The sequence below is a fragment of the Rhinatrema bivittatum genome, chromosome 3 (assembly GCF_901001135.1).
Source record: "Rhinatrema bivittatum chromosome 3, aRhiBiv1.1, whole genome shotgun sequence".
Taxonomy (NCBI): domain Eukaryota; kingdom Metazoa; phylum Chordata; class Amphibia; order Gymnophiona; family Rhinatrematidae; genus Rhinatrema; species Rhinatrema bivittatum.
Genome location: NC_042617.1, coordinates 32,065,168 through 32,091,800, shown reverse-complemented (window position 1 = coordinate 32,091,800; position 26,633 = coordinate 32,065,168). Strand labels below are relative to the sequence as shown.

General features: G+C 46.5%; 1 protein-coding gene across 3 annotated transcripts in view; it reads left to right on the top strand.

Moving 5' to 3' along the window:
• LOC115086762 (nuclear RNA export factor 1-like) overlaps positions 1-26,633 on the top strand; it is a 433,094-nt gene that overhangs the window by 126,967 nt on the left and 279,494 nt on the right. For all 3 annotated transcript variants that reach the window (XM_029593060.1, XM_029593058.1, XM_029593057.1), the window contains 2 exons: positions 8,965-9,034; positions 24,096-24,184. In XM_029593060.1, the coding sequence (XP_029448920.1) occupies positions 8,965-9,034; positions 24,096-24,184 (159 nt within the window). The remainder of the gene's footprint in view (positions 1-8,964; positions 9,035-24,095; positions 24,185-26,633) is intronic.

Below are 26,633 nucleotides of genomic sequence, written 5' to 3'. Positions count from 1 at the left end.
ATCAGGCTGGTATTATCCCTGGCAGAATGGCTGCTAACAATGTACGTAAAATTGTGAACATTATGTGGTGGGTAAGGGAAATGAATGTCTCAGTGCTTTTTTCTGTTGATGCAGAAAAAGCATTTGACATGGTATATTGGGCCTTCCTATTTCATAGCTTGGAAAATATTTTGGTGTTCATTTCATTAGTTTGATTCAACAGTTGTGTACCCATCCTCAGGCCTGGCTATTCAGATTTGTTTACTATTCAACGTGGCACTCGTCAGGTTGTCCAATTTCCACGCTGTTATTTTCCTTATTTTTGGAAAAGTTAGCGATTCGAATTTGTGCATCAGCTGCTATACAAGGGGCCTGTATAGGTGGAGTTAATTATAAGCTCTCCCTTTTTGCTGATGACTTATTATTTACTTTAAGGAATCCTGTCCAATCTCTTAAGAACATAAGAAAATGCCATACTGGGTCAGACCAAGGGTCCATCAAGCCCAGCATCCTGTTTCCAACAGTGGCCAATCCAGGCCATAAGAACCTGGCAAGTACCCAAAAGCTAAGTCTATTCCATGTTACCATCCACAAAAAACCTAGGAGTAACCATCGACAGCCAACTCAACTTTAAACGACACATCTCCAATATAATCAAAGATGGATTTTTCAAACTTCAAACACTTAAAAAACTCAAACCTCTCCTCCAACCGCATGATTTCCGAACAGTACTACAATCAATTATTTTCTCAAAACTCGACTACTGCAACTCCCTCCTCCTTGGACTTCCTGAAATCCACATCAAGCCCCTCCAAGTTCTACAAAACGCCGCCGCCAGAATTATCACCAATCACAGAAAATCCTCCCACATCACACCCACTCTCAAAGACCTCCACTGGCTGCCCATCACACAAAGAATCCAGTATAAAACCCTCACCCTTCTTCACAAAAAAATAAACAGAATGGTCTGGCTAAACAACAACATCCAACCATATTTCACACAAAGAAATCTCAGATCCACCAACTCAGGTCTCCTCTCCATCCCAACTCTTAAAAATGCTCACCTCAATACAACACGCAAACGAGCCATTACAATAGCTGGCCCTACCCTCTGGAACTCCCTCCCCCCACAGCTCAGAAACGAACCCTCACCGCAAGTCTTTAAAAAACAGCTCAAAACATGGCTGTTCTTGAAAGCATTCCCTCCTGAACCCCAACATCCTATAATAAACGCTCTTGAAAGCCTTACCGCATAACTTCTACTCTGCATGAACGCATAACCCCTCCCCCCTTCTCTATCCTCCCTTTTCCCTGTCCCCCACCCTTCTCGTAACCTCCCTTTTCCCTGTCCCCCACCCTACTCATAACCAAGTAATATTGTACATATTGTATATAGGCTATATGCCATTTCTATATACCCACATCTAATATTTAATTTTAATTTTATTCATATGTTACAATGTTCCTTATATTTATTGTTTAATCAACTGTTCTCTTGTTACAATGTAAAATAGGGCAGTTCCGGCTCTATTCAACCTGTTTTCTGGAAACCGATGTGATATCTCGATCGAATGTCGGTATACAAAAGAAATAAATAATAATAATAATAATACCATTGCTAATGGCAGTGGCTATTCTCTAAGTCAGAGCTTTCCAAACTGTGTGTCGGGACACGTTAGTGTGTCGCCTGCAGTGTGCAGGTGTGTCGCGCAAGCCCGGTCAACTCTGATGCGAGTTTGGGCTTTTTTTTTTTCTAGAGATTCATTTTTTTTTTTTCAGTTTATGGGTTGCTTATTATTGGGTGATTTTTGCTGTCAATCGCGTTTTTTTGGGGGGCTTGGTGGGTGGAACGAGCCCAGCCATCCTTGCATTGGCTGTTGCTGCCGATGAGGCCTGGCCATGAGGAGTACTGACTGCAAGCAGCAGTGTCTGGTGATCATGGAAGGGAGTGAAGCACTTAACTGGCAACAATCAAAAAGACGAGGTACATGAGTGTGGGGGCCAGACATGTGCTTGAGGGGGAGAGATATGAGTGTGTGGGGTACAGACATGTGCTGGGGGGGAGAGAAATGAGTGTGTGGGGGTCAGACATGTGCTTGAGGGGGAGAGATATGAGTGTGTGGGGGCCAGACAATTTGTTTTATTATTGTTTCTCATAAATTATAACAATAACATGAATCTTGGAATATATATTTTTAATATAAATTTAAGGTTTTCATGAGATAGGTTGTGTCGTGAAACATTTTATTTATGTATATATTTAAGGAAACATACATAAATTGTCGAAATATGTTTCGTTCGTTTAACCTTTAACCTCTGGTTTACTAGTAGACTGAATTACTGTGCCCCGAAATTATGTTTGTCTAAAAAGTGTGTCACCAACATGAAAAGTTTGGAAAGCTCTGCTCTAAGTGAACATAATAGCAGGTAATGGACTTCTCCTCCAAGAACTTATCCAATCCTTTTTTAAACACAGCTATACTAACTGCACTAACAACATCCTCTGGCAACAAATTCCAGAGTTTAATTGTGCGTTGAGTAAAAAAGAACTTTCTCCGATTAGTTTTAAATGTGCCCCATGCTAAATTCATGGAGTGCCCCCTAGTCTTTCTACTATCCGAAAGAGTAAATAACCGATTCACATCTACCCGTTCTAGACCTCTCATGATTTTAAACACCTCTATCATATCCCCCCTCAGCCGTCTCTTCTCCAAGCTGAAAAGTCCTAACCTCTTTAGTCTTTCCTCATAGGGGAGTTGTTCCATTCCCCTTATCATTTTGGTAGCCCTTCTCTGTACCTTCTCCATCGCAATTATATCTTTTTTGAGATGCGGCGACCAGAATTGTACACAGTATTCAAGGTGCGGTCTCACCATGGAGCGATACAGAGGCATTATGACATTTTCCGTTTTATTCATCATTCCCTTTCTAATAATTCCCAACATTCTGTTTGCTTTTTTGACTGCCGCAGCACACTGTACTGACTATTTCAATGTGTTATCCACTATGACACCTAGATCTCTTTCTTGGGTTGTAGCACCTAATATGGAACCCAACATTGTGTATTCCCTGTACGTACCTGGATCATTCCAGACAGTGGGTTATATCCCCCGTCCAGCAGATGGAGTCAGAACAGAGTTTGAGAGCGTCAGCATATAGAGTAGTGCACCCTCTGCTGGAGCTCAGTATTCTTCTGACTCCAGCAGATGTGAGTGGGGGGATCCACTAGCTCCCCCAGATTGACAGGATTTCTTCATTTTTGGTTATTTCTTTCTTTTTCTCCACAGTATTTCCCTGTCTTATGTTTCTCTTCATTTAGGATCCTTAAAATTAAAAAAAAAAACAAAAAAAAAAAACTTTTCAATTTTTGAGGAGGCGTGTGTCTGTGGCTCTGCCTTCTCTATTCTGTACTCCTTTTCTCTTCCGTTGGGGTAAGTGGAAGTTTTTTGAGTTTTTTCTCCACAGGTTTGCTTCTTTTTGGTGGTGCCCCGTGGATGCCGGTGGTTCCGGCCACTCCACGCGTCGTTTGTGGGTCCCGCGGTTCGCAAGCTCCGCCCGCGGGTGTGTCCTCAACTGAAACGGGGGTTTTCTCCCGCAGTTCCTGGACCCCTTCGGCGGGTTGTTAGGGCCATTCCAGGCCCCCCCGCGGCGCTAGCTCGTTTTTGGGCCCCCCCCCCCCGAGGCTTTTTTCCCGGTGCTGACATGCCGCGGTCCTCGAGGTGTGAGGCCTGCGGCGAACCGGGGAATCAATTTCTGAGGGAGGGGCTTTGTGAGCGGTGCTTCCCCGACGGGGAAGGCACCCTGCAGTCCTCCGGTGCGATTTCGGACCTGCCTCCTCCTCAGCCCGGGCAGTGCGGGCCGGCCACGACGCCGCCTTTGGCGGGAACGGCGGCCATTTTAGGGGGACAGCGTGAGAAGGACTCGCTCCCAGACAGGATTGGTTGCACTGGCTGTCAACAGGCTTTGCCCCCGGCGGGGGGTTTGCCCGACCGGGGCTCCCAGGACTGTCCCCCCCCCAGGGATTCCAATCAGCTCCCCGTTTTTCTCACCTGATTTTATTCTAGCAATGCACATGGCTTATTTGCAGGGTATGGGAGTGCAGGCGCCGAATCCCCTGGGGGCCCCTCCCCCCAAGGTTCCTAAACTTGCTGTTGGTCTCACCGCCTCGCCCGTTACGCCTGGATCCCTGCCGGGTCCCTCTCCCGTGCCACCCCGGCGTACCACGGGGCGGCTTCGCCGGTGAGAGACGACTCCCCGGAACCCCCGGAGGCGCATCTGGATGGACATACGGAGGGGGACGACCCTCGAGCCCTACGGATTTTTCAAAAAGAAGAGCTGGATGAACTCATCCACCATATTATTCAGGAGCTGGACCTTGACCCACCTCCAGATCCGCCGATCCCTGTGGCTCCTGCCGTCGCCACCTCTTCTCGCAAAGGGGATCCAGTACTTGCCGCCCTCCGTCCTAGGGCAAGGGCTTTCCCTATCCATGAGTCCTTCCTACAGCTTCTCACCAGGGAGTGGGACACTCCCGAGGCGTCCTTGAAGGTCACACGTGCCATGGAAAAGCTATACCCGCTCCCTGAGGATTTTCTGGATCTTATCAAGGTGCCGAAGGTGGATTCAGCGGTGTCTGCAGTGACCAAGAGGACGACCATCCCGGTCACGGGTGGAACGGCCCTGCGGGATATGCAGGACCGTAAACTAGAAACCTTCCTCAAGAGGGTCTTCGAAGTCTCCGCCCTAGGTATGTGGGCCGTGATGTGCAGTTCGCTCGCGCAAAGGGCCAGCTTACTCTGGGTACAGCAGCTTCTCACTTCTCAGGAGTTGCCCCCCGAAGAGGCCGCCCAGGCGGACCGTCTGGAATCTGCCATAGCATACGGGGCGGACGCCTTGTATGATCTCTTTCGCGTAATGGCGCGGTCCATGGTTTCAGTTGTAGCAGCCCGACGGCTCTTGTGGCTTCGCAACTGGGCGGCGGATGCTTCCTCCAAGTCGAGCCTTGGCTCCCTCCCCTTTCGGGGGAAGTTTTTATTTGGAGAGGACCTGGATCAGATCAAGTCACTGGGGAAAAATTCGGTGCATCGGCTGCTGGAGGATAGACAGCGTTCCTTCAGGTCATTTTCTTCCAGTAGAACCAGGGCCAGGGCACAGCGACGTTATAGGTCTTACCGGCAGTCCGGTTCCCGGACACAGCCGACAAGATCCCAGCCTTGGTCCCGTTCCTTTTGTGGGCGGAGGCCCGCGAGAGAGGGTCCGGGGCAGGGAAATCCGCCCACAAAGTCCTCCCAATGATGCCAAAGGAGCCCACTTCTCACCTCCCCGGATCGGAGGCCGCCTCATGGACTTCTACGAGGAGTGGGCAGTTATCTCCACGGACCAGTGGGTGCTGGACACCATAAGAGACGGTTACGCCTTGGAGTTTGTCCGCCCCCCGAGGGACCGGTTCATCTTCTCCCCCTGCGGTTCGGATCTCAAGAGGATAGCGGTTCAACAAACACTAGACCGACTGCAGGAAATAGGGGCCATCGTTCCCGTCCCCTTCGAGGTGGGCTTGGGCCACTATTCCATTTACTTCATCGTTCCCAAAAAGGATGGTTCCTTTCGGCCCATCCTGGACTTGAAGGAGGTAAACAAGGTCCTCAGGGTCAGCCGGTTCCGCTTGGAGACTCTTCGGTCAGTGATTTCCGCAGTGCACAAGGGAGAATTCCTCGCTTCACTGGATCTCTCGGAAGCATACTTGCACATTCCCATCCTGCCGGCTCACTGGCGGTATCTTCGCTTCAAGATTCTCAGTCAACACTTTCAGTTTAAGGCGCTTCCCTTCGGTTTGGTGACCGCACCTCGGACCTTCACAAAGATCATGGTAGTGGTGGCGGCGGCCCTCCGCAAGGAGGGTATCCTAGTACATCCGTACCTAGACGACTGGCTGATTCGAGCGAAGTCCTTCTCACATGGTCAGACCTCAGTGGCCAGAGTAGTACAATTCCTACGCTCTCTGGGCTGGGTGGTGAACCTTCCAAAGAGTTCCCTTGTGCCCTCGCAACACCTGGATTTCTTAGGAGCGAGCTTCGATACCCAGCGGGGTATGGTGTTCTTGCGCCAAGACAAGGCGCAAGCCCTGAGGGAGCACGTGTCTCGGTTTTCGGCTTTGGAAGAACCAACTGCCTGGAATTATCTGCAGCTCCTGGGAGTAATGGCCTCCACCATCGACATGGTACCCTGGGTGTTTGCACACCTGTGTCCACTGCAGGCGTCCCTGCTATCCCGTTGGAAACCAGTCTCCCAGGAGTATCAGGTGATCCTGCCGCTTCCACCATTAGCCAGGAAAAGCCTGGATTGGTGGCTTGTCCCCTCGCATCTGGCTCGGGGAGTCTCGCTCGAGGTTCCCAATTGGGTGGTGGTGACCACCGATGCCAGCCTCGCGGGATGGGGCGCCGTCTGCGAAAGAAACGCCACGCAGGGGACTTGGACGCCAGAGGAGGCAAAGTGGCTGATCAATCGCCTGGAAACGAGAGCCGTGCGTTTCGCTCTCCAGCATTTTCTTCCCCTGGTGCGACACAGAGAGGTGAGGATCCTCTCGGACAACGCCACCACTGTGGCCTACATCAATCATCAAGGGGGGACAAGAAGCAAGCATGTCTCCCTCGAGTCAACTCCCCTGATGGAGTGGGCGGAGAGCAATCTCGTCCGGATAGCGGCCTCTCACATCGCCGGGGTGGACAACGTTCAGGCGGACTTCCTGAGTCGTCAACAGCTAGACCCCGGTGAGTGGGCTCTCTCCGACGAGGCAATGCGTCTCATCGTCCGTCGTTGGGGGACTCCACGCCTCGATCTAATGGCGACCTTTCTCAACGCCAAGGCTCCACGCTTCTTCAGCCACAGAAGAGAGCGCGGCGCGGAGGGGGTGGATGCCCTCGCCCTTCCGTGGCCTTCGGATCAACTGCTCTATGTATTTCCTCCTTGGCCTCTGTTCGGCAAGGTTCTCCGCAGGTTGAAACATCATCAGGGACTGTAATTCTCGTCGCCCCGGAATGGCCCCGTCGGCCATGGTTCGCAGATCTACTTCAGATGACGGTGGACGGCCCACTTCGCCTGTCCCATCTTCCTCATCTTCTGCGTCAGGGGCCGGTATTTTTCGAGCAGGCAGAACTCTTCTGTCTTGCGGCCTGGCTTTTGAACGGCGCCGTCTCTGCCACAGAGGCTACCCGGAGACAGTGATCTCAACGATGCTTCGTTCCCGCAAGCCATCGACCTCCGTCGCTTACGTTCGAGTTTGGAAGGTCTTCGAAGCCTGGTGCTCTGACCGCGGGGTCCAAACCATGGAGGCGCCTGTCCCGCTGATCCTTCATTTCCTACAGGATGGTCTGGATAAGGGTCTCGCCTATAATTCGCTCCAGGTTCAGGTGGCGGCCTTGAATGTCTTGGTACAGAAGGACTGCTCTCTACCCCTTCAGCCGGATATCGCACGTTTTCTGAAGGGTGCCAAACACCTACGGCCACCGGTCAGGGATCCTTTCCCTTCTTGGAGCCTCAACTTGGTGCTGCGAACGCTGTCGGGCCCTCCTTTTGAACCCCTGAGGGGGTCCTCCCTCAAGGACCTGACCCTCAAGATGGTTTTCCTGGTAGCCATCTCTTCTGCTCGCCGGATCTCAGAGCTCAAAGCCTTGTCCTGCCGGGACCCTTATCTGCGTTTCTCCGACTCCGGGGTTTCCCTTCGTACGGTGCCATCCTTCCTACCAAAGGTGGTCTCGGCCTTCCACGTCAATCAAACGGTAGAGCTTCCAGCATTCGCTCCAAAGGAACCCCGGTCTCTCCGGCTCCTGGACGTCAAGCGTGTGCTGCTCCGTTACCTGGAGGTTACCAATGACTTCCGGGTATCCGATCATTTGTTTGTCCTCTGGTCAGGACCGAGGAGAGGTTCTCAGGCATCCAAGACGACTATTGCGCGCTGGATAAAGGACGCCATCTCATCGGCTTACATTGCGGCGGGGCGGGTGCCGCCTCGCAGCGTGTTGGCTCATTCCACGCGATCCCAAGCGGCGTCCTGGGCGGAATCTCGCTCCGTTTCCTCCCAGGAAATCTGCCGTGCGGCGACGTGGAAGTCGTTGCATACTTTTTCCAGACATTACAGACTACACCTGGCGCCTCAGTACACGGGTTCTTTTGGCGATCAAGTTCTCCGAGCAGGTCTCTCAGGACCCCACCCGGTTTAGGGAAGCTTGGGTACATCCCACTGTCTGGACTGATCCAGGTATGTACAGGGAAAAGAAAATTATTCCTTACCTGCTAATTTTCGTTCCTGTAGTACCATGGATCAGTCCAGACGCCCGCCACTAGGGGTTTCATTAGGTCCTGCTCAGATTCTTCCAGGTAACTTTCATTCTGTTTGTCTCTGATTATTGTTACTGTTCACAGCTCCTCACAAGTTGACTGTTGGTGGTCCCGTTGACCGTTTGTTTACTTATATCTTTCTCTGTTCCTTTTTGGGGACGGATCTGGATCCAAAATGTTGTGTTTTGCTTTTGGGCTTTGCTATGCGTAATACTGAGCTCCAGCAGAGGGTGCACTACTCTATATGCTGACGCTCTCAAACTCTGTTCTGACTCCATCTGCTGGTCGGGGGATATAACCCACTGTCTGGACTGATCTATGGTACTACAGGAACGAAAATTAGCAGGTAAGGAATAATTTTCTTTTTCTGTGGGTAAAGCACTGTTTTACTTGCTAGACGTGACTTTGAAAATTACTCTTCTGTGGGAATAAACTTTTGGATATTTTAGCTAGCAGTGCGTGTGCATTATAATTAATTGATCAAAACATTTGAAAGCATTCTATGTTAATGGGGAAAAAAACCCCTTGATTAATTGGACCTTAGAAAGATAGTTTGTGCTGTGTGTTTAAGAGAGTTTTTAATGTGAAGAAACTGATGTAATGCTTTTGCATTTTTAAATTATATAATCACAAAAAATGTTTCTTTTCTAGTTGTGCTTGCAGAGACGCTATAACAGTAATGAGCAGGCTCTTGATCTAAGTAACCTTTGGAATGATCCAGGTATGGAAGTTAAATCTGTGTATAGCAACACATGCAATATTTACTTGTATTGCTGACTTTCTTCTTTAGAGCATGTATCAGCAACTTCCTGGGATAAGTGCCCAAAAAATGTCAACATTTTTAATTATATTGTTGTGCCAAGGGGGGGGGGGGGGATGCCTTGCTATCGTAGGGGAGGGAAAGGGAAAAGGAGGTTCCTGAAGAGAAACAGCTATACCAGCTCTCAAATCTGCTCTCCCCCCCCCCCCCCAATCCCCAAATGCCAGCATTGAAAGCAGTGGCAAAACTTGCAAATTGACTGTGCAATGCAATATTAGCACAACTGGCCTGCAGATTTTGAAACTGCTCAGGATGCTACATTTGGGAAGGTGCAGTGAGCATATATAGTGATAGTTTCTGACCTCAGCTTTTACATGGTTTTATATAATTTTATTTTTAATTCCATACTATATTTGCCCATTTAACTTTATTTGTAGAGCATGTTGCAGGTTTGATTATACTGAACTCTGTTAATCAAGAGCCTGATTGACTTTTAGTGCCTGAGTTATCAGGTTTTTTTCACCAATAAACATAGAATGGGAAAAGAGCCTCAATTAATCAGGCTCTTAGAAATACCTAAGGGCTCCTTTTAATAAATATTTTTCCCATAATCATAAAAAGGGAAAAAACCTTTAATAAATAGGCCCCTAAATTTGCTAACATAGGATGTCCAGATTAAATAAATATGATTAATGAGGCTGGAGGTATAGAGCCCATATGGAGTTCCAAATTATTCCATGTGTGTCTCACAAGTAGATTGGAGGAAAAGATGCATAATGATGAGAGATGGGCCAATATCTTCTATTGCAAGATTGGACTGGCTTTTTTGGATTACAATCTAGGTGTTTGTTTATTTTTATGGCAGTCCTCAATCTATTTTTTTTTTTTTTTGTGATCTGAAACAACTGGGTTAAAAATAACTGTTTTTGATCTGTTTTATTTCTGACTAATATATTTTCCAGTATGTGCCTTTCTGCAAGGACCTATAAATATACTAATTTGGTTGATACCACTTTTGGATACTGCAATGCATTATAAGTCTTATGCCAGATAATGAAGGATGCTTAGCAGTTTCACATCAGCATAAAGAGCATGCCCTGGCAGTATCAAGGTCAAGCATATCCTTTGTATCTGAGATATCACACAGGTTGTAAAGCACACCTTACAAGTATTAGAAATAGTTGTTAATTGTTATACTTACAAGCCTCAAATACATAATTTAATTTTTAAAACTGTTGCTAGTCCCTTGTCACAAACATTATTGGGTTCTTTCTGAACTGTATATTACTGTGAGTAAAAATAAGTGACTGGTAATTACGAGGTCCATATTCAGTAGGCAGGTTAGTGGACAAGTTATCCAGCTAAAGTTAGTGGATAGCTTAGCTGGATAACTTGTCCCATATATTCAGCAGGAGAAACGTGCCACTGAATATACCAGCCTAATGTTATCCAGCTACATATAACTGGGTAACTAAAAATCCTAACTGGTTATGTTTTAATATAGCCGGGTAGACATTTTTAGTTATCTGACCTTGTGTGGCCAGATAACGTGCTACTTAACAAGATAACTTTGAAAAGAAATCTGGCTAAGTAGCGCTGTTATCTACTAAACTAAAGAAAAAAATAAGTTCCCCATCCCCTCACTCCCTTCCCCCCCCCCCAAAGTATAATTCAGGTCATACAGTGTATCCTAAGCCCCCCTACCCCTTAAACCTTTTCAAATAGTATTGATTTGCCCAGGATTGTAAACCGGGACTCCATCCCGATTTTGCCTTCAGAACGAGCTCATTCTGCCTCCACCTACTCGCCCACAAGGAAAAAGTGTCACTCCTGCACCTCATTCCCTCCTACACCTGTTCCTTCTCAGCCGGGAGTGGGGGACCCTCTGCCCCGCTGCCAGCACCTCCAGCACTACTGTGACGGAGGCAGCGCTGGCAGTGTGAGCTCTTGTTCAGGTTTGCTTCCATCGCTGCCTCTGTCAGTGCAGCACGGGAGGTGAGGAGCGGGGCAGAAGTCCCTCGCTCTTAGTTGAGAAGAAACAGGTGTCTGCAGGGGGATGGGGTGCAGGAGTGAAACTTTTTCCTTGTAAGTTGGTGGGTGGGAAGGGGAGGAGACAGGATGAGCTCAGTTTGAAGGTAAAATTGGGATAAGGGCCCGATTTACAATCCCTGGTAAATCGATACTATTTAAAAAGGTTTTTTTTTGGGGGGGGGGGGGGGGGTATTGTATTAGGATATATTGTATGACTTGAATTCTGCTTTGGGGGGAGGGAGAGAGGGGATGGGGCAACTTTTTTTTTTCTTTCGTTTAGTAGATGACAGCATTACTTAGCTGGATATCTTTTCAAGGAGAAAAACAGAAAACAAAAGTCTCAAAATGAATGCAAACCGTAAAGAACATTCAAATATGGGTCAAGATATAATTGATCTTTATGGTTAACATAACATCAAGAGCTGGGTACCCCGGTTGTTTGACAGCGTTTCTGCTGCGCTCCTGCCTCTGCCGTCCCGACTCTGTTCTGCTTTAAATACATAAGCGATTATTTGCACTACGATTCCCTTCTGCTTTACGGGGTACTGAGCTCTTGTTGTTCCTGCCTGATCCGGGCATTTAAGCCTGTCACGTCTCTCTACTCACGCGAAGTTGCAACTGCTTGATTGATTTCTCTCTGACACCGTGTTACTAGTTCTGGGCTTCAGTCCCTCCCAACGCAGCCCTTGTAAAACACGGTCCATGTTGAGGGACCGAGATCTACAGCGTCTTTGAATAAAGTCTTTGGAAATATTCCACACTGATTATGTCTCGATTTATACCACTTTTACAAGGATCCTACAGTTGTCTGGTGCTATACTATTTACATATGGCGTTTTACCAGTGGGTATACCATTCATCTCCTCCACTATATTTTTTGCTGTGAACTCAGTAACAATACAAACTCAACACAAAGTGAAATGCACATGCATCTGCTTTTAGCCGCATAAATCTGTTCTTTTAAAAATATACTCTTTGCATAACTTTGTCCGCTCAGAATTGGGCAGATAAAGTTGTCTGGGCAAAAAGGGGGTGTAGCAAGGGTGAGCTAACAAATTTAGCTAGATTGCGCTATACTGAATGCTGTCTTGCTGAATTTGTACTAAGAAAGAGGTCTCCATAAATAGGTCAAAAGTTATCCAGTTAACTTTACTTGGGTATTCAATGGAAAACTTATCTGGGTTAGTTCTGCTGAACATCTAGATAATTTACTACTCACCAGTTAACTGAATATAGATCTTATTGTGAAATGACACAAAACCTTGAAAAACAAACACTCAGAACCTATACCATACCAAAACAGCACTTTTCTTAGCATTTAGACAGGTGGAGTCAGATCCAGTGAGTTATGCGCCTCTACCAGCAGATGGAGACTGAGCAAAGCCGACATCACAGTATATATATACCCCTGCAGTGGCATCAGTCCGCCAGTATTCTTCCATCTCCAGCAGATGTGGACTTGCATCTCCCTACTGGGGATTGCTTAAAGTTGTTAGAAGGAGAAAAGAAAGAAAATTAATTTGTCCTGCTCTCCTGTGGTGATGCCATATTGGCCCTCCCTCAGTTAAATTCATGAAGTAATATATACTGGATTTTCCCTCAGATGAGTGCCTTTGTCCAGTAGCTGGTTTTCAACCAGCATGGACTTAGCTGTAAAAGACAGCTGAAAGGCAAGTGGGTGCAGGAAGCTGAGCGTGGCAGTGACGGTATAGGCCCTCTTCCCCCTCAGCCGGAGACTGACTCTATACTCAGCTGGGAATGGCTGAGCTCAGGTAAAGTAAAAAAAAAAAAAAAAGAGAGAACAGATAAGGAGGGTTGTTTGTAGGGATTCCTCCTTCCTCCAGTCTCTATGCTCGGTGTGCTGATCTGACATTTGTTCCTGACTCCAAAGGAGTTTAGGGGACGTGGGCAGCCTGGCAGGTTGAACAGCCTTTTTGGGCTAGGCCCTGCTCTTAGGTTTATCAATGTGCTGCGTGGTAGGCTGCGTTTTTCCTGCACATTAGGCTGTATGTCCAGTTGTGTGCCCAGTTTTTGGATGCTTAGTTGGACGCCTGCTTGGGCGTCCAATTGGTAGCGGCATCCAATTGAGGCGCATGCTTACCTATACGCATAATCTGAGCGGCATTGAAGGTGCTCAGCTTTTGGGCGCTCATCATAGCAGAGGGCTGTACGCTTAATTTTTGGACACCTATTTTTATGTAGCATGAGTTCTCACAGGACAAGCAGGATGGTAGTCCTCACAAATGGGTGATATCACAGGATGGAGCCCTGTACGGAAAACTTTTCTGTCAAAGTTTCTACAAAGCTTTGACTGACACTGACACACTGAGTGCACTGAGCATGCTCAGCCTGCAATTATCCCTGTGAGCCACAGGTGTCTCCCTCAGTCTTCTTTTTTCCGCTCTGCAGTAAGCATAGCGGTTGGAGCTCTGTGAGGAATTTTTAACTTTTTTCCTCATGGAAACACTTAACTTTTTACTTCAAAAGACACTTTTCCCTGCATGGGTCTCCCTCAGAGTACGTTTTTACGACGCTTAGTGAGTACTTTGATTTCTTTTTTCGGTCTGTTCCTGTCACCTTCTGGCCTGCTAACCGACTGAGGCCTTCCCTCTCCCTATTTTTCAGTTAGCCACACATAGCCTGTGAGTGTCCTCTGTGACACTCTGCTTGGTTATTAGCGCTAGTGGGACAGGGACTTCAATGGTTTCCGTTGCTGCCAGGGCCCCTGTAGTTTTGGGTCTTTTGTTCCCCGGTACCCTCGCGCAGTCGAAGCCCCATCGCTACCGAAGGTACCCCTTCTCAGACCACCCTGGATTTTTAGGTGCCATCAGTACCCCTTCCCCCCGCGGTACCTTGATGCCATTCTCCCTGCATTGTTTTCATCAGTGATGCCAGGTTTTTTCCTCCTTCGCGCTGTTTTTTCCTTGGGCTCCTTCGGTGCTGCCTTACCCGTGTGAATGCCCTCGACGCACATACTCGGGTTGATGCCACCGTTGCCCGGGACACTTCCATCGATGCCAGGGTCACTTTCCTCGATGCCATCCCTTAAATTATGGATGCCATTGATGTTCACAGCCTTTCCATCGAGATTCAGAGCCTTTCCATCGATGGGCATCCATGCCAGATCGGTTCCCATCGATGGGCATCCATGCCAGATCGGTTCCCATCGATGGGCATCCATGCCAGATCGGTTCCCATCGATGGGCATCCATGCCAAAATGGATTTCATTGATGTCAATGTCACTTCCATCCATGGGGTCCTTGCCAACATCGATTCCATCGGTGCCTGGGTCAGTGCCATCAACTCCCCTAACTGTGGCGCCGATTCCACGCATACATTGCTATCTGAGTCGATCCAATCGATATCGTCAACATCCGTGGCCATACTGTCTGTGCGTGGCTTTGCCACCGAGGATGTCGGCGCCCGCCCCCATACATCGATGCCCTCGACACCATGTCGTTCCCATCGGTGTCTTCGACGTTCCTATCAATGCGGTCATCAACTCCTTGGATCCCGGTATCTCTTTTCGATAATGACGATGTTTTTCTCGACTATTCGATGCCACGTCATTCCCATAGATACCTATGCCGATGCTATCAGTGCTCTGCCACTGGCATCATTACTCTGGCCGAGTCATCGACGTTTTTTCATATCCAGTTTGACGATACCCTTGAGGCCGCTTCGGCTGCCATTGATACCGTCAATACCGACATAGCACCGCCACGTAATGCCCTCGTCTGCACACAGTGCTCCACGCTTTGGGTTCTTTTTAAAGCCCCATATTAGCAGAGCAGGCGTGCTGACAGTCAGTCATCGATCGCCATCCAGGACAGTGAGGGCTTCCATCTCGGCACTGGGGAAAGACCGGGCCGAGCACCGTGGCGCTCATCACCGACACAGGGATCGTCCACCGCTGACGCCATCCAGCATATCGGTGCTTTCCTTCTCAAGGCTGGACAATGCTCGGGCAGAGCCACATCACCACTGCCATCAGCAATGTTCCGTACAGTTTTGGCAGTCCTTGGTGATCCAGAAACATCGGATCGAGGTCCGATGGATTTTGCATTGGCGTCACGACACATCGAGCTGCTGCGACGAGGGTGGGATCACGAGCTCGTTAATCTGCTTCCCTGTTCCCGGCGTACCCCATCGTCATAGGTGCGGGATTGTGGCCCTCTGTTTTCAATAGCAGTCGAAATGCCACTCACGCCCAGCCCGCCTCCTCTGTTCCTGTGCCACCATACCGGGTATCAGAGTTGAGAGGACGTTTACGTCCACGGGCTACCCCTCGAGGATTCTGGAGATCGGAGACAGCAACCTTCAGTGGCTTGTCCTGCGGCGATCCACGTCGGACGGTAAGTACCTGCTTCTGCGGCATTCCCATTGAGATGTGTTCTCTAATTCGGGCCACATGGTTCGAAAAGTTCTGGGTCATGTGCCTTTCAAGAACTGTATTGGTGTCACATATCGCTATGCTAGTTATGTCAGCCACAATACCAGGAGAACGCCTCTATCATTTCTTTGGGATTGCGTCAGGGCTTCCTCCCTTTTCAGCAATGAGGCTCTGTACTGATTAATGCCCTGTCCTCTGGTTCCTACTCAAAACCAAGGTTCAGGTGCGTTCGCTGATCTGCTAAACACGAGCTTCAGCAAATATTGCCTCAAGTACAAGTCCACCTTGAAGCCTGACGTCAGGTCTCAGTGTTGCCTTGTACAGCACACAGAAATGCGGGTACGACTTTACCGCTCACACTCCCGTGGGAGCTTATATGATATCCTGATTACTTCAGCCCCTCCATTGGGACACCCCTTGGTCTCCCATATGGCCGGATATCAGAGCGGTCACCCCCACCTTGTACCAAAGTTCCCAGTACACTCCCCCAGCCGCTGGGAAGGGAGGGGGTTGGGGAGTTTTAATTGCACTATTCTTTCTTTCCACAGAAAGTCACTCTCCGCACATCCTGGACCTCAGAAATACCAATTTTCTTCAGAAGTCACAGGTACAATGGTAACTCTTGTTTCCATGCTTCCAGATTGCAGTAAGTACATTAATCTTTCCACCTGCTTTATGGTGAGTCGTCAATATTATAAACCCAAGCTCTGCCACTGGCATCAGCTTCGGCAACAGGAGTATTACATTCAATCACTATTAGTGAATGCTGTTTCTCTGCGGAGTGCAACATCATTCACTCTTTTCCTTGCATGGACATCTACACAACCGTAGTCAGTCCATGCAAGGAGCTCTCACTTCTTCCTGACTCACTATACATTTCCTAACAGGGATTATTGTCACTGCCATAAATCCCTTATACAACACTTCTGGACACCACAGTCATAAAGACCTTCCTGTCCAGCATACGCGCAGACATTCTAATAAATTCTTACATGTCCCTGCGTGCTTTTTCCATTACCTCAGACCCTCAATTCCTCATTGTCGGGCTAGGAGGTTTTTTCACTATGCACTTTCCTCATAGAAAACTGCTATGGGTTACATTCAGTGAAATTCCGTTATTAATGGGTCTAAGCTGTGCAACCACTTTTGTCCCTCATCCATATTCCAGATCTAGAACCACAACCTAGTCTGATTCTGCTCATGCTCGCATTTACTCAGGGTTGTAAAGTTTGACCTAAAAGCTTCTCAACCCAATATGCGTCTATTCACTCCAGGCACATTCTCTTAAACTTCCTGGAGCTTGTAGCCATGAGTTCTACCCTTATGCCTTCCAATACTGCCTCTGCAACAAATCTTTGTGCATACAGACAGACAGCATAGGGACAATGTGCTTTCCAACACACAAGCATGCATTACCTTAGCTGCCCTGCTGGGAAGCTGCGCAGCTCTACCCTTGGCCCTTGCTCCCTTTATTTATTTATTTATTTATTTATTTATTTATTTATTTATTTATTTCAGATTTTTATATACCGGCATTCGAGACAGCAGTCACATCATGCTGGTTCACATAAAACAGGGGTGCATAGTAAACATAAACTATAACAATGGTGCGGAAAAGGCAGTTACATATAACAGGGTGATAAGAACTTGGCGGAGAAGGAAGAGAAAGGACAGGTTATTAATTCACACAAGTAAACGATAGAAGATATGGTTAACCGTGGTATAGGTGGAGGTTAGGGGTGGCGTGGAGGTGTTAGATCAATTGGCGTCCGGGAATGCTTGTATGAATATCCAGGTCTTTAGTCTTTTTTTGAAGGTTGAGATGCATGGTTCTATTCTGCATTAATATTCCTTCATGCATCCTCAGGCCACTTGTCTAAGAGATTTCCTGAACGCACTAGCAGACCTTCTCCATGTAGGTTTCTATCCTCTCGAATGATCTCGGACTACATGTGTAAAGGGCAAAAACTTCTAACGCTAGGGTCAACCGAGCTTGCCCTCTGCGTCTGAATCGAACCATACGGTGCACAGATTCTACTCTCTACACATGTTTTCAATGCATTCCCTTAGACTCCTTTCTTCCATCAAGGGCCTCTTAAATGTATCTCTTCTGCTGCCTCTCATAGCCAGCACTCTTCTAATATTGAATCGGGATGTGGTTCACTATTCCTCTAATCCACGTCCTGACCGAGACCAGTATGCTTCACATACTTATCATTCTATCACACCAGTAACCACTTTACCTTCTCACCAGTCAGTCCCAAATCGTAGACTAACTGATGTTCTCAGGTTCTGGTTGCGTCACAAAACCTTCCACACATAAATCCTACCATTCAAAATGCCATGATTTACCACATGACACATACAAAAGGGTATTCCCCTTTCTTCTATACCACTCTTTTCTCTTGCTCCCTCGGATTCTGCTCCCCAGACATCCTCCACATAGGTACACCTCTGTTCCAATTGGTGTATCGTTTGGGACTGGGGATATCCGTTTTACGGTAAATCCCTTCTGTCAGCTTACCATGGATTATCCACTGATCAAGCCGCCTCTATTTTCACTAGTCACGGAATGGAACCTATATGTCATGCTTATAAGTCTCATATGTTCTCCGTTCAAGCCTTTCCATTCCTCTCATTTCATAGTTTGGCATGGGAAATTCTTCCCTCATAAATGTAATTTCTGCCAGCAGTGTCAATGCTTTACACTCTTGTAGTTACATACTCATTTGACCCTGCGTTCCTCCGTCACCGAGTGGTTTTTACGTATTCAACTTTCTATCTTTTTTAAGGTAGGCGTTGCATCTCACCTTACTCAGAATATATTCTGCCCATTTTTTCAAACGCCTCTCTCTCACCAGAGCGAGAGTGTTTTTTCCATTTCTTGGACAGAAAGGCTACGCTTGCATTCTATCTAGCTTGCTCTACATTCCATAGGAATTCCACCTAACTCTTTCCCTCTGTGGCAAGAGTAAACCTGCGAGTTCCAGTTGGCAAACAGACCTTTTCCTCCTAATAGACGGTCTGTATCTCTTTTCCTACCAACCAGCAGGCTTTTCACTACAACACTGTGTGTAACCACACTCTGTTGCGTCCGTCCCAGCCTCGATAGCTTCCCTTCAGCCGCTGCTGCTTGTACACATCTTATCAGGCTGCAACCTGGAGTTCTCTCCATATTTTCGCAGCCCATTATTGCTTAGATACGACTAACCGTCATGCTCCATGTTTGGCCAGTCCGTCTACTCCTATTCCTTTCGGGTTAACTACCCAACATCCTTCCACCAACCCTTTAAGGGTTTCAGGATGCCCTCCGTTCCAAACTCCACCCACATCATTGCGCCCTTTGCGCGTCTTGGGTGCATTTGTTGCACTCTCGGGCATCCTCAGCTCGGTACTCACCCATATGTGAGGACTACCATCCTGCTTGTCCTGTGAGAAAGCAAATGTTGCTTACCTGTAACAGGTGTTCTCACAGGACAGCAGGATGTTAGCCCTCACGAAACCCACCCGCCACCTCGCGGAGTTGGGTCTCTATACGTTTTCACTTTATTTTAGTTTCGCTTGCGCTTTTAGCTATAATACGAGACTGAGGGAGACACCTGTGGCTCGCAGGGATAATTACAGGCTGAGCATGCTCAGTGCACTCAGTGTGCCAGTGTCAGTCAAAGCTTTGTAGAAACTTTGACAGAAAAGTTTTCCGTACAGGGCTTCATTCTGTGATGTCACCCATTTGTGAGGACTAACATCCTGCTGTCCTGTGAGAACACCTGTTACAGGTAAGTAACATTTGCTTACAGCTGAACGCACACCTTTCAAGGTTGGGGGAGGGATGACTTTGTATATGTCAATTGGGTCAGGGCTAGGGGGCTGAAGCTATCGGGGTCGGGGGGAGGTATGTCAATGGAAGGGTCAGGGGGAGGAGGGGGGCTTCGGATATGTCAGTCGGGGTCAGGGGGCTGAGGCTTTGCGGTGGGGGGGTTGGGGGCTTTGGATATGTCAGCTGGGGGGGTCTGCAAGGGAGGGGGCTGAGGTTATTGGGATGGGAGGCTTTGTATATGGCTATCAGGGAGGGGGTCGCTGCTGCCACACACTTACTATCAACTTTTTTTTTTTTTCCTTTTGGGGAGTCGGGGCCGCCTCAACTGGTGGCCCCGGGTTGAAAGCAGGGTCAGCAATGACCCCTGTTCAACCTCTTCTTTTGGCCGTGTTTTTTTTTCTTTTGTTTCCCTGCCACGTTAAATGTGCGGTGAGAGCCTTGGGACCTGCATTTGATCCTGGGCCTCCTGCTGCAATCTAACGCATGCCAGGGAGGTGTTTTTATTTTATCGTATCTAACTAAATTCTTGGTTGGTTGTGAAAAAATATTCACATAGAATTGCCTAGTAATGACCTTCTTTGCATGCCTTTGCATTATTCATGAATGCAAATTGCATGCAAAGAAGGTTATTGTAATAGGGTAAGGTATCTGAGCGGCGACATATAAAATATCACGTGCATCACGTGATATAACATGCGTTAGAGCCATAAGGCCCTAAAGCAATTTGATGAATGATCCAGTTAGCCAGTTAGTGCTGAACAGTATGCTAACTGGCTTAAAGGGATCATTTTCAAAGGCTTATCGAGTTCGATAAGCCTCTATCGCACGCGAAAAGGCCCTTTTCACATGCTATAGCATGCTGGGGGCGGAGTCGGGGCAGCAAGGAGGCAGACTTGGCGGTGTCTTCGCTGGTGGCGATAAGGTTAGTAACATTGTCGTTGCCAATAGCGAGCCCAGTAGTACCACCTTTCACGGTGAGCTATTGGGTGCGAAAGCCGGCAGGGAAAACACCGCGGTGGTGCGAAGGCTGCCGGCTTTTGCGATAGAATGGTGAATCCAGGCTTAAATTTGAAAAACCAGCTCCTCCCCCTCCACCTCTTTTGCCTGGTTAAATCCTTGTGCACAGTGATTTTGGACAGTAGACTATCAGCCTCTTAGTATTATTTTGTTTTTCACCTCATTATAGAAACATAGAAATGACGGCAGAAAAAGACGAATCGGCCCATCTAGTCTGCCCAGCAAGCTTTCATACTTATTTCCCCGTACTTATCTGTTTCACCAACCACCAACTTCAGGGCTCTTGTTGGTAACTGTTTGATTCAAATTTCCTGCCATCCCTTTCATTGATGCAGAGAGTAATGTTGGAGTTGCATCAAAGGTGAGCATAAGGCTTATGGTTAAGGGTTGTAACCGCCACATCAAGCAAGTTACCCTGATGCTTGTTTACCCAGATTGCACAGATTGATGCCTTGTTGGATGATGTCCGAATGTAAATCCTGTTTTCCTTACTTCCCCCTACTGTTGAAGAAGATACATCACTTTGAAAGCATATACAGTGATGCTATCAGGCTTAATTGGTTTAGGGTATTAATCGCTGTAATAAGCAGCTACCCCCCTGATTATTTGTTTACCCAGATTGTGAAGTTCAGTCCTTGTTGGTTGTTGCCCGAATGTAAATCCTGTTTTCCACTTTTCCCCCTGCTGTAGAAGCAGAGAGCAATGTTGGGGTTGCATTAACTGTGCAAGGTATATTTTGAGTAAGGGTAGTAATCACCAGGTAGTAGTTAACGTTCCAGCAAGCCACCCCCATGGCTCAACTCTTCATTCCCAACCTCTAGTCTTTATGGATCTACAGTGTTTATCCCATACCGCTTTGAAATCTCTCACAGTTTTAGTCTTCACTTCCTCCGGAAGGGCATTCCAGGCATCTACCACCCTCTTTGTGAAGAAATACTTCCTTACATTGGTTCTGAGTCGTCCTCCCTGGAGCTTCAAATCGTGACCCCTAGTTCAACTGATTTTTTTCCATTGTAAAAGGTTTGATGTTGACCATGAATCATTAAAATCTTTCAAGTATCTGAAAGTCTGTATCATATCACCTCTGCTCCTCCTCTCCTCCAGGGTGTACATATTTAGGTTCTTTAATCTCTCCTCATAAGTAATTTTATGAAGATCATCCACCTTTTTGGTTGCCCATCTCTGGACCGTCTCCATCCTGTCTCTGTCCCTTTGGAGATACGGTCTCCAGAACTGAACACAGTACTGGAGACCATACCAAGAACTGAACACAGTACCAAGGCCCTGTACAAAGGGGATCATCACTTCCTTTCTCTTACTCTATATTCCTCTCTCTATGCAGCCCAGCATTCTTCTGGCTTTAGCTATCGCCTTGTCACATTGTTTTGCCGACTTCAGATCGTTGGACACTATGAATGTCCTTGCTGGGGATCAACATGAAGGAAGTGTTAATGTTCAGTCTTTTCATCTCCTGAGTGAGAGTAGCATCCTGGGGATTCCAGCATGAAAAGGTCAGGTACTAGTTTGATGGGATTCAGTTGCCTTAACCATGTGACAAGGGAATGAATGTCATATGGTATGGACTCAGGTGGTTATTTCTTTCTGGACATATGATGCTGCTACAGGGAACATCCTGTAATTCGAAGTTGATCCCCCATCTTTATGGTAGGATAATATAAGATTAAGATACTTACTTTGGCTTTGTCAGAATTAGTTTTAAGTGGTAGTAATTGTATAATTGATTATTGTGTTTTCATCAGGGTTGGGGGTTTTATATTCATAATTAAATTATGTATTACTCTGTTTCTATACTTTAGTGGTTGGCAGAGATTTGTTTTATGAGTATTTGAACAATATATATTACTTAATTCCCATTAGTCCATAATTTTAAGAAGGGGAGGAGGGTTGAAAACCAGAAACTAAAAGGGAGTAAAAAGGAAAAACAAAACAAGAAATAGCCAAATGTGCTTTATGGTCAAAATATATCTCTTGAGTGCCAGCATTAAATAGCTTGAGAGTTAGTGAAATTCTTTTGAACAAGGCATTAACTGCTCAGGGGAAAAAATTGGTATCTAGAGCCAGCATATTTTACAATACATTTACAGCGACATCTAAGCAAAAAAGTGCCTCCAGGAGCCAGTTTCTTGACACATTACAAGGAATAATTTTCTTCCTTCCTGGATAGATTTTACAACATCTGAATAGGTCCAAATTCTTTTCCCATAAAATAGTTTGAGCTTTACAAAAATAAAATTTCAATATCATATTTAAGTTCTGTTCAAATAGAAGTCTAAATAAAATAAATAACAGTAGCCAAAAGGATCCCTCTTTCTTCTCCCTGTAAATATGAATTCTCAAGTAAAGCCGATACATTTAATCCACCATCTAGAATAGGAGAGCCCAAAGAGGAACCAGAGGAAACTCTACCTCTTCTCTCAGAAAACTTTACTAATAGGAGAGCAATTCCCTTCTTGTATTCCCAGCACATCAATAAAGTACTTCTTCAATTTGTCTCTGGCTGAAGTCTCAGATAATTTAGAAAAACTCAAAAACCGAAGGTTCAGATGTCTAGAAAAATTCTCAAGCTGCTCCAGCTTCCTGTGAATTAAGTTTTTTGAATCAAGGCAAAATTGAACATTAGAACATCCTTGTCCACTGAATTCACCATATCCTCCAGTTCCTGAGATCTTTGGGACTAAGTTTCACACAAGTCAGAGACAGTTTTAACCTAAAATCGAATGTCAGCAGCACAATTAGAAATAGCATTAACAACTTGAGCCAATAATGTTGAGAGAAACCTCTGAAGGTCTAGTCAGAGGAGCCAGCAGCTTGCTTTAGGAGGAAAGAAGGAATCTCTCCAATTTGAACTCCATTCTACAGTAAAGCACCTCCAGACTGTTGTTCCTCCTCTCTTTTGATGCTGATGGAATCTTCCTGTAGTAACTCTCCCTGAGTTCTGACCCCTTCTGCTGGAGTCCTGACTGCACTCCATCAATCTGCACCATATGAACGGGCACAACATGCTGCCTCAGAGACTGGCACTCAGGGGAGGGTTGCTCAAAGAGTCATCTAAGCCCAGCAGATCTGACACGCCCTCTGCCGAGTCCGCAATGGAATCCACACCCCCACTGCTATGTCTGACAAACGGCTCATCAAGGATGTCAAGATGTTGTCTCAGCAGTAAGGCAGCCAATGCATTCCTCGTCGAAGGCATAATAGTGGAATAACAAGGAGTTGAGGTAGAAAAATGTTTAAAGGTAACGCACAGGGAGATCAACATGCCACCATCTTGGATGCCATTGTCTAGTGGTCTAGAAATTTGATGAATAAATAATCTGTTTAGAGCAGACCTTATTCTAGAAAATGCAAAATGTAATTATATTACTACTACTACTACTGTTTCTTTTTTGCATTCTGGGTATCAGAAATCTTTTCTTATCCATCCATCTGAGGGGTGGCCACATTTGGGTTTCTGGATTATATGGTGTATATATTCCTATTTGGATGAAAGGTGCTTTATGACTCTGAATTTTTATTGAAATATAACAGAAATTAGTTTATATACCTATTTTTAGTTCTGTAAAGAAAATCCATATTGTTTTATATTTCAATGACATAGTGAAAATGTTATTTCATTTTAGAAAAGATTTTAATTGCTTGAAGCTTTTTGGTGGATAGCCCTACAATATTTAAAATTGTCTGGGAGTGAATCGACAGAGCATTCAGAACTATGCAGTTTAAATATTTCTTTTTGTTATTTTAGATCTGCGGTCTGTAAACATATTGTTACCTTTCAATAAGAAATGCTGTATGGAGATGGTTTTCAAAATGGTAGAGGAATATTGTGCAGAGGTATGTATGATGTACTTTTTTTTTTTCCCCCCCCCCAAACAAACTCTCTCCATACCTTGTATGTTGGAATCTAGTTGGGATCTCTATACTAGGTCACACACTTCACTATCTGGCTCCTACTTTTCAACATTCTATTTATTTTTTTTCACCATGGATGCAGTACGTCCATCTGAGGATATTTTCTATAATACGCAAATTGTATTTATTTGATTTTTTCCTAGCGTGTAGACAGATGGACTCAGGACCAGTGGGTTTATGCTCTCACCTGCCAGCAGATGGAGATGGAGCAAGCTGATGTCACAGTATATATAACCTTGCAGTGACACCAGCCTGCCAGTATTCTCCATCTCCAGCAGATGGTGGACGTGCATCTCCCTATGGGGATTGCTTTGAGTTTTTTGGAAGGAGGAATTTAAAAATCTAAATTAAGGAAAAGAAAATACCGCTCTCCAGCGGTGATACCTTAAAAGTCCCTCCCCCAGTTGAGAATTCCTGAGGTGATTTCTGTGGTCCCTCAGAGGTGTGCTTTGGTCTGGTAGCTGGGTTTCCTGGCATGGACTTAGCTGATAGTTCAGCTAAAAGGCAGCAGGTGCAGGAGGCAGAGCATGGCGGTGAAAGCAGATGCCCTCCCCCCCCCCCCCCACCCCCCACAGCCGGAGACCATCTCTGTACTCAGCCAGTAAGCGCTGAGCTCAAGTAAGGTTTAAAAAAAAAAAAAAAAAAAGAGAGAAGTTTTACCTTTGAATCAAAGACAGGGTTTCAGGAGTTCCTCTGGTCTCCGTGCTTGGTGCGCCATATCGATGTTCGTTTCCACTCCTGTTGGGGAACTGGGCAGCCTGGTGGGCTGAGCGGCCCCCGGTGGGCTAGGCCCTGCACTTAGTCTTTTTTCTTGCATGCCATTTGATAGTCCATGGCGGCGCTTTTCGCGTGCTCCCTGTGCGTGCTCTGCTGCATTCTACAGGTCATCGATGTGCACAGTGCGTCTGCTCTGCACATGCGTTGTGTGCTGGGTTGTTGGGCATGCTTTTTACATGCACAAATTTTACATTGTTCACACGCTTAGCTTGACACACAAGTTGTGCGTGCACCTTCCCGCCCTTTCTTTGGGGCACTTATTTTTTGTGCACATTTCCCTTTGAGTGCAAGCTGTTCAGGCACATGTTTACTGCCACGATGGCGCCAGTAAGCAAGAAGCCTAAGCATCTTCCTATTTGTGTTGCCTGTCATACCAGACTGACCTGGCTTCTAACCTGTGTCAGCGCTGCTCAGATGCTCAGGGAGAGTTGTCTTCCTTGGATTTTGCTAAGCCTGGTTTCTCCCATTCTGATGATGGGTTAGTCACGGCTTTGACTGGAGGGATGCCAGACCTTGGATCTCTCTTGTCTGGCTCCTCCGCAGGCAAGGGCAGTTCTGTGGGACCAGCTCCAGTTCATTCTGTGCTTGGTCTAGACCTGGCTGCTTTTACTTGGGTGGAATTTTTTCAAGGTTTACAAGCTTTTCTTCAGGCACAGCCCTCCGCTTCTCCCATGCCTCTCCTGTTGGACCCTCAGCCGGTGGCTCTTTGCTCTTCCAGTCCTATGCATAAGTGCCGGAGTACTGATGATGAGGTTGATCCGATTCCCTGGAAGATGGGAAATTCCTCTAGGGCTGAAACCGTATCAATCCATGTTGTGGTTTTTTTTCATAGAGATGAACTGCCAGCCCTGATTTTCCAAACCTTAAAATAGCGGTGTCCCTGGTTCGGATGCCATGTCGGAGCCGAGGAAGAATCCCATTTTGGTTTCCTTACATAAAGCCTCTTGTGTTTTCCCCTGTGATGGATGCCATTCAGGAATTGCTTGATGTGGAATGGGATTGATTGATTTATTTATTTATTTATTTATGGTTTTTATATACCGGAGTTCCTGTATACAATACATATCACTCCGGTTCACAGTAAACAGTAATAACTACTGCCGGGTGGCAGTTTACATGGAACAAATCTTGGAACAGAAAACAGAAAAATTTGGTCTAAGTAAATAAGAAAAAACAAACTAGCTAGGTTCAACTATAAACATATAAATAAGGCAATTTATAATCTTGGATAAATAAAGCATAAGGATAAATACATTAGAACAAAAGGACAGGGATTGTTTTGTTTTGGATCTTAGCTCTCTGGGAATGCTTGCAGGAAGAGCCAAGTCTTTAGTTTTGCCTTAAAAGTAGAATGGCACGGCTCAAGGCGGAGGTCTGGTGGAAGGGAATTCCAGAGGGACGGGCCCGCCGTTGATAGAGCGCGTTTTCTCAGGGAGGATTTTGCGGGTTGGGTAATCAATCTGTTTTGGTATGCTCTTCTAGTTGGTTTATCGGAAGTATGTAGTTGCAGCTTGAAGGTTAAGTTGAGTGGGGATATGCTATGAAGGGCCTTATGCATCATCATGCTGCTTTTGAACTGTATCCTGTATTTAAT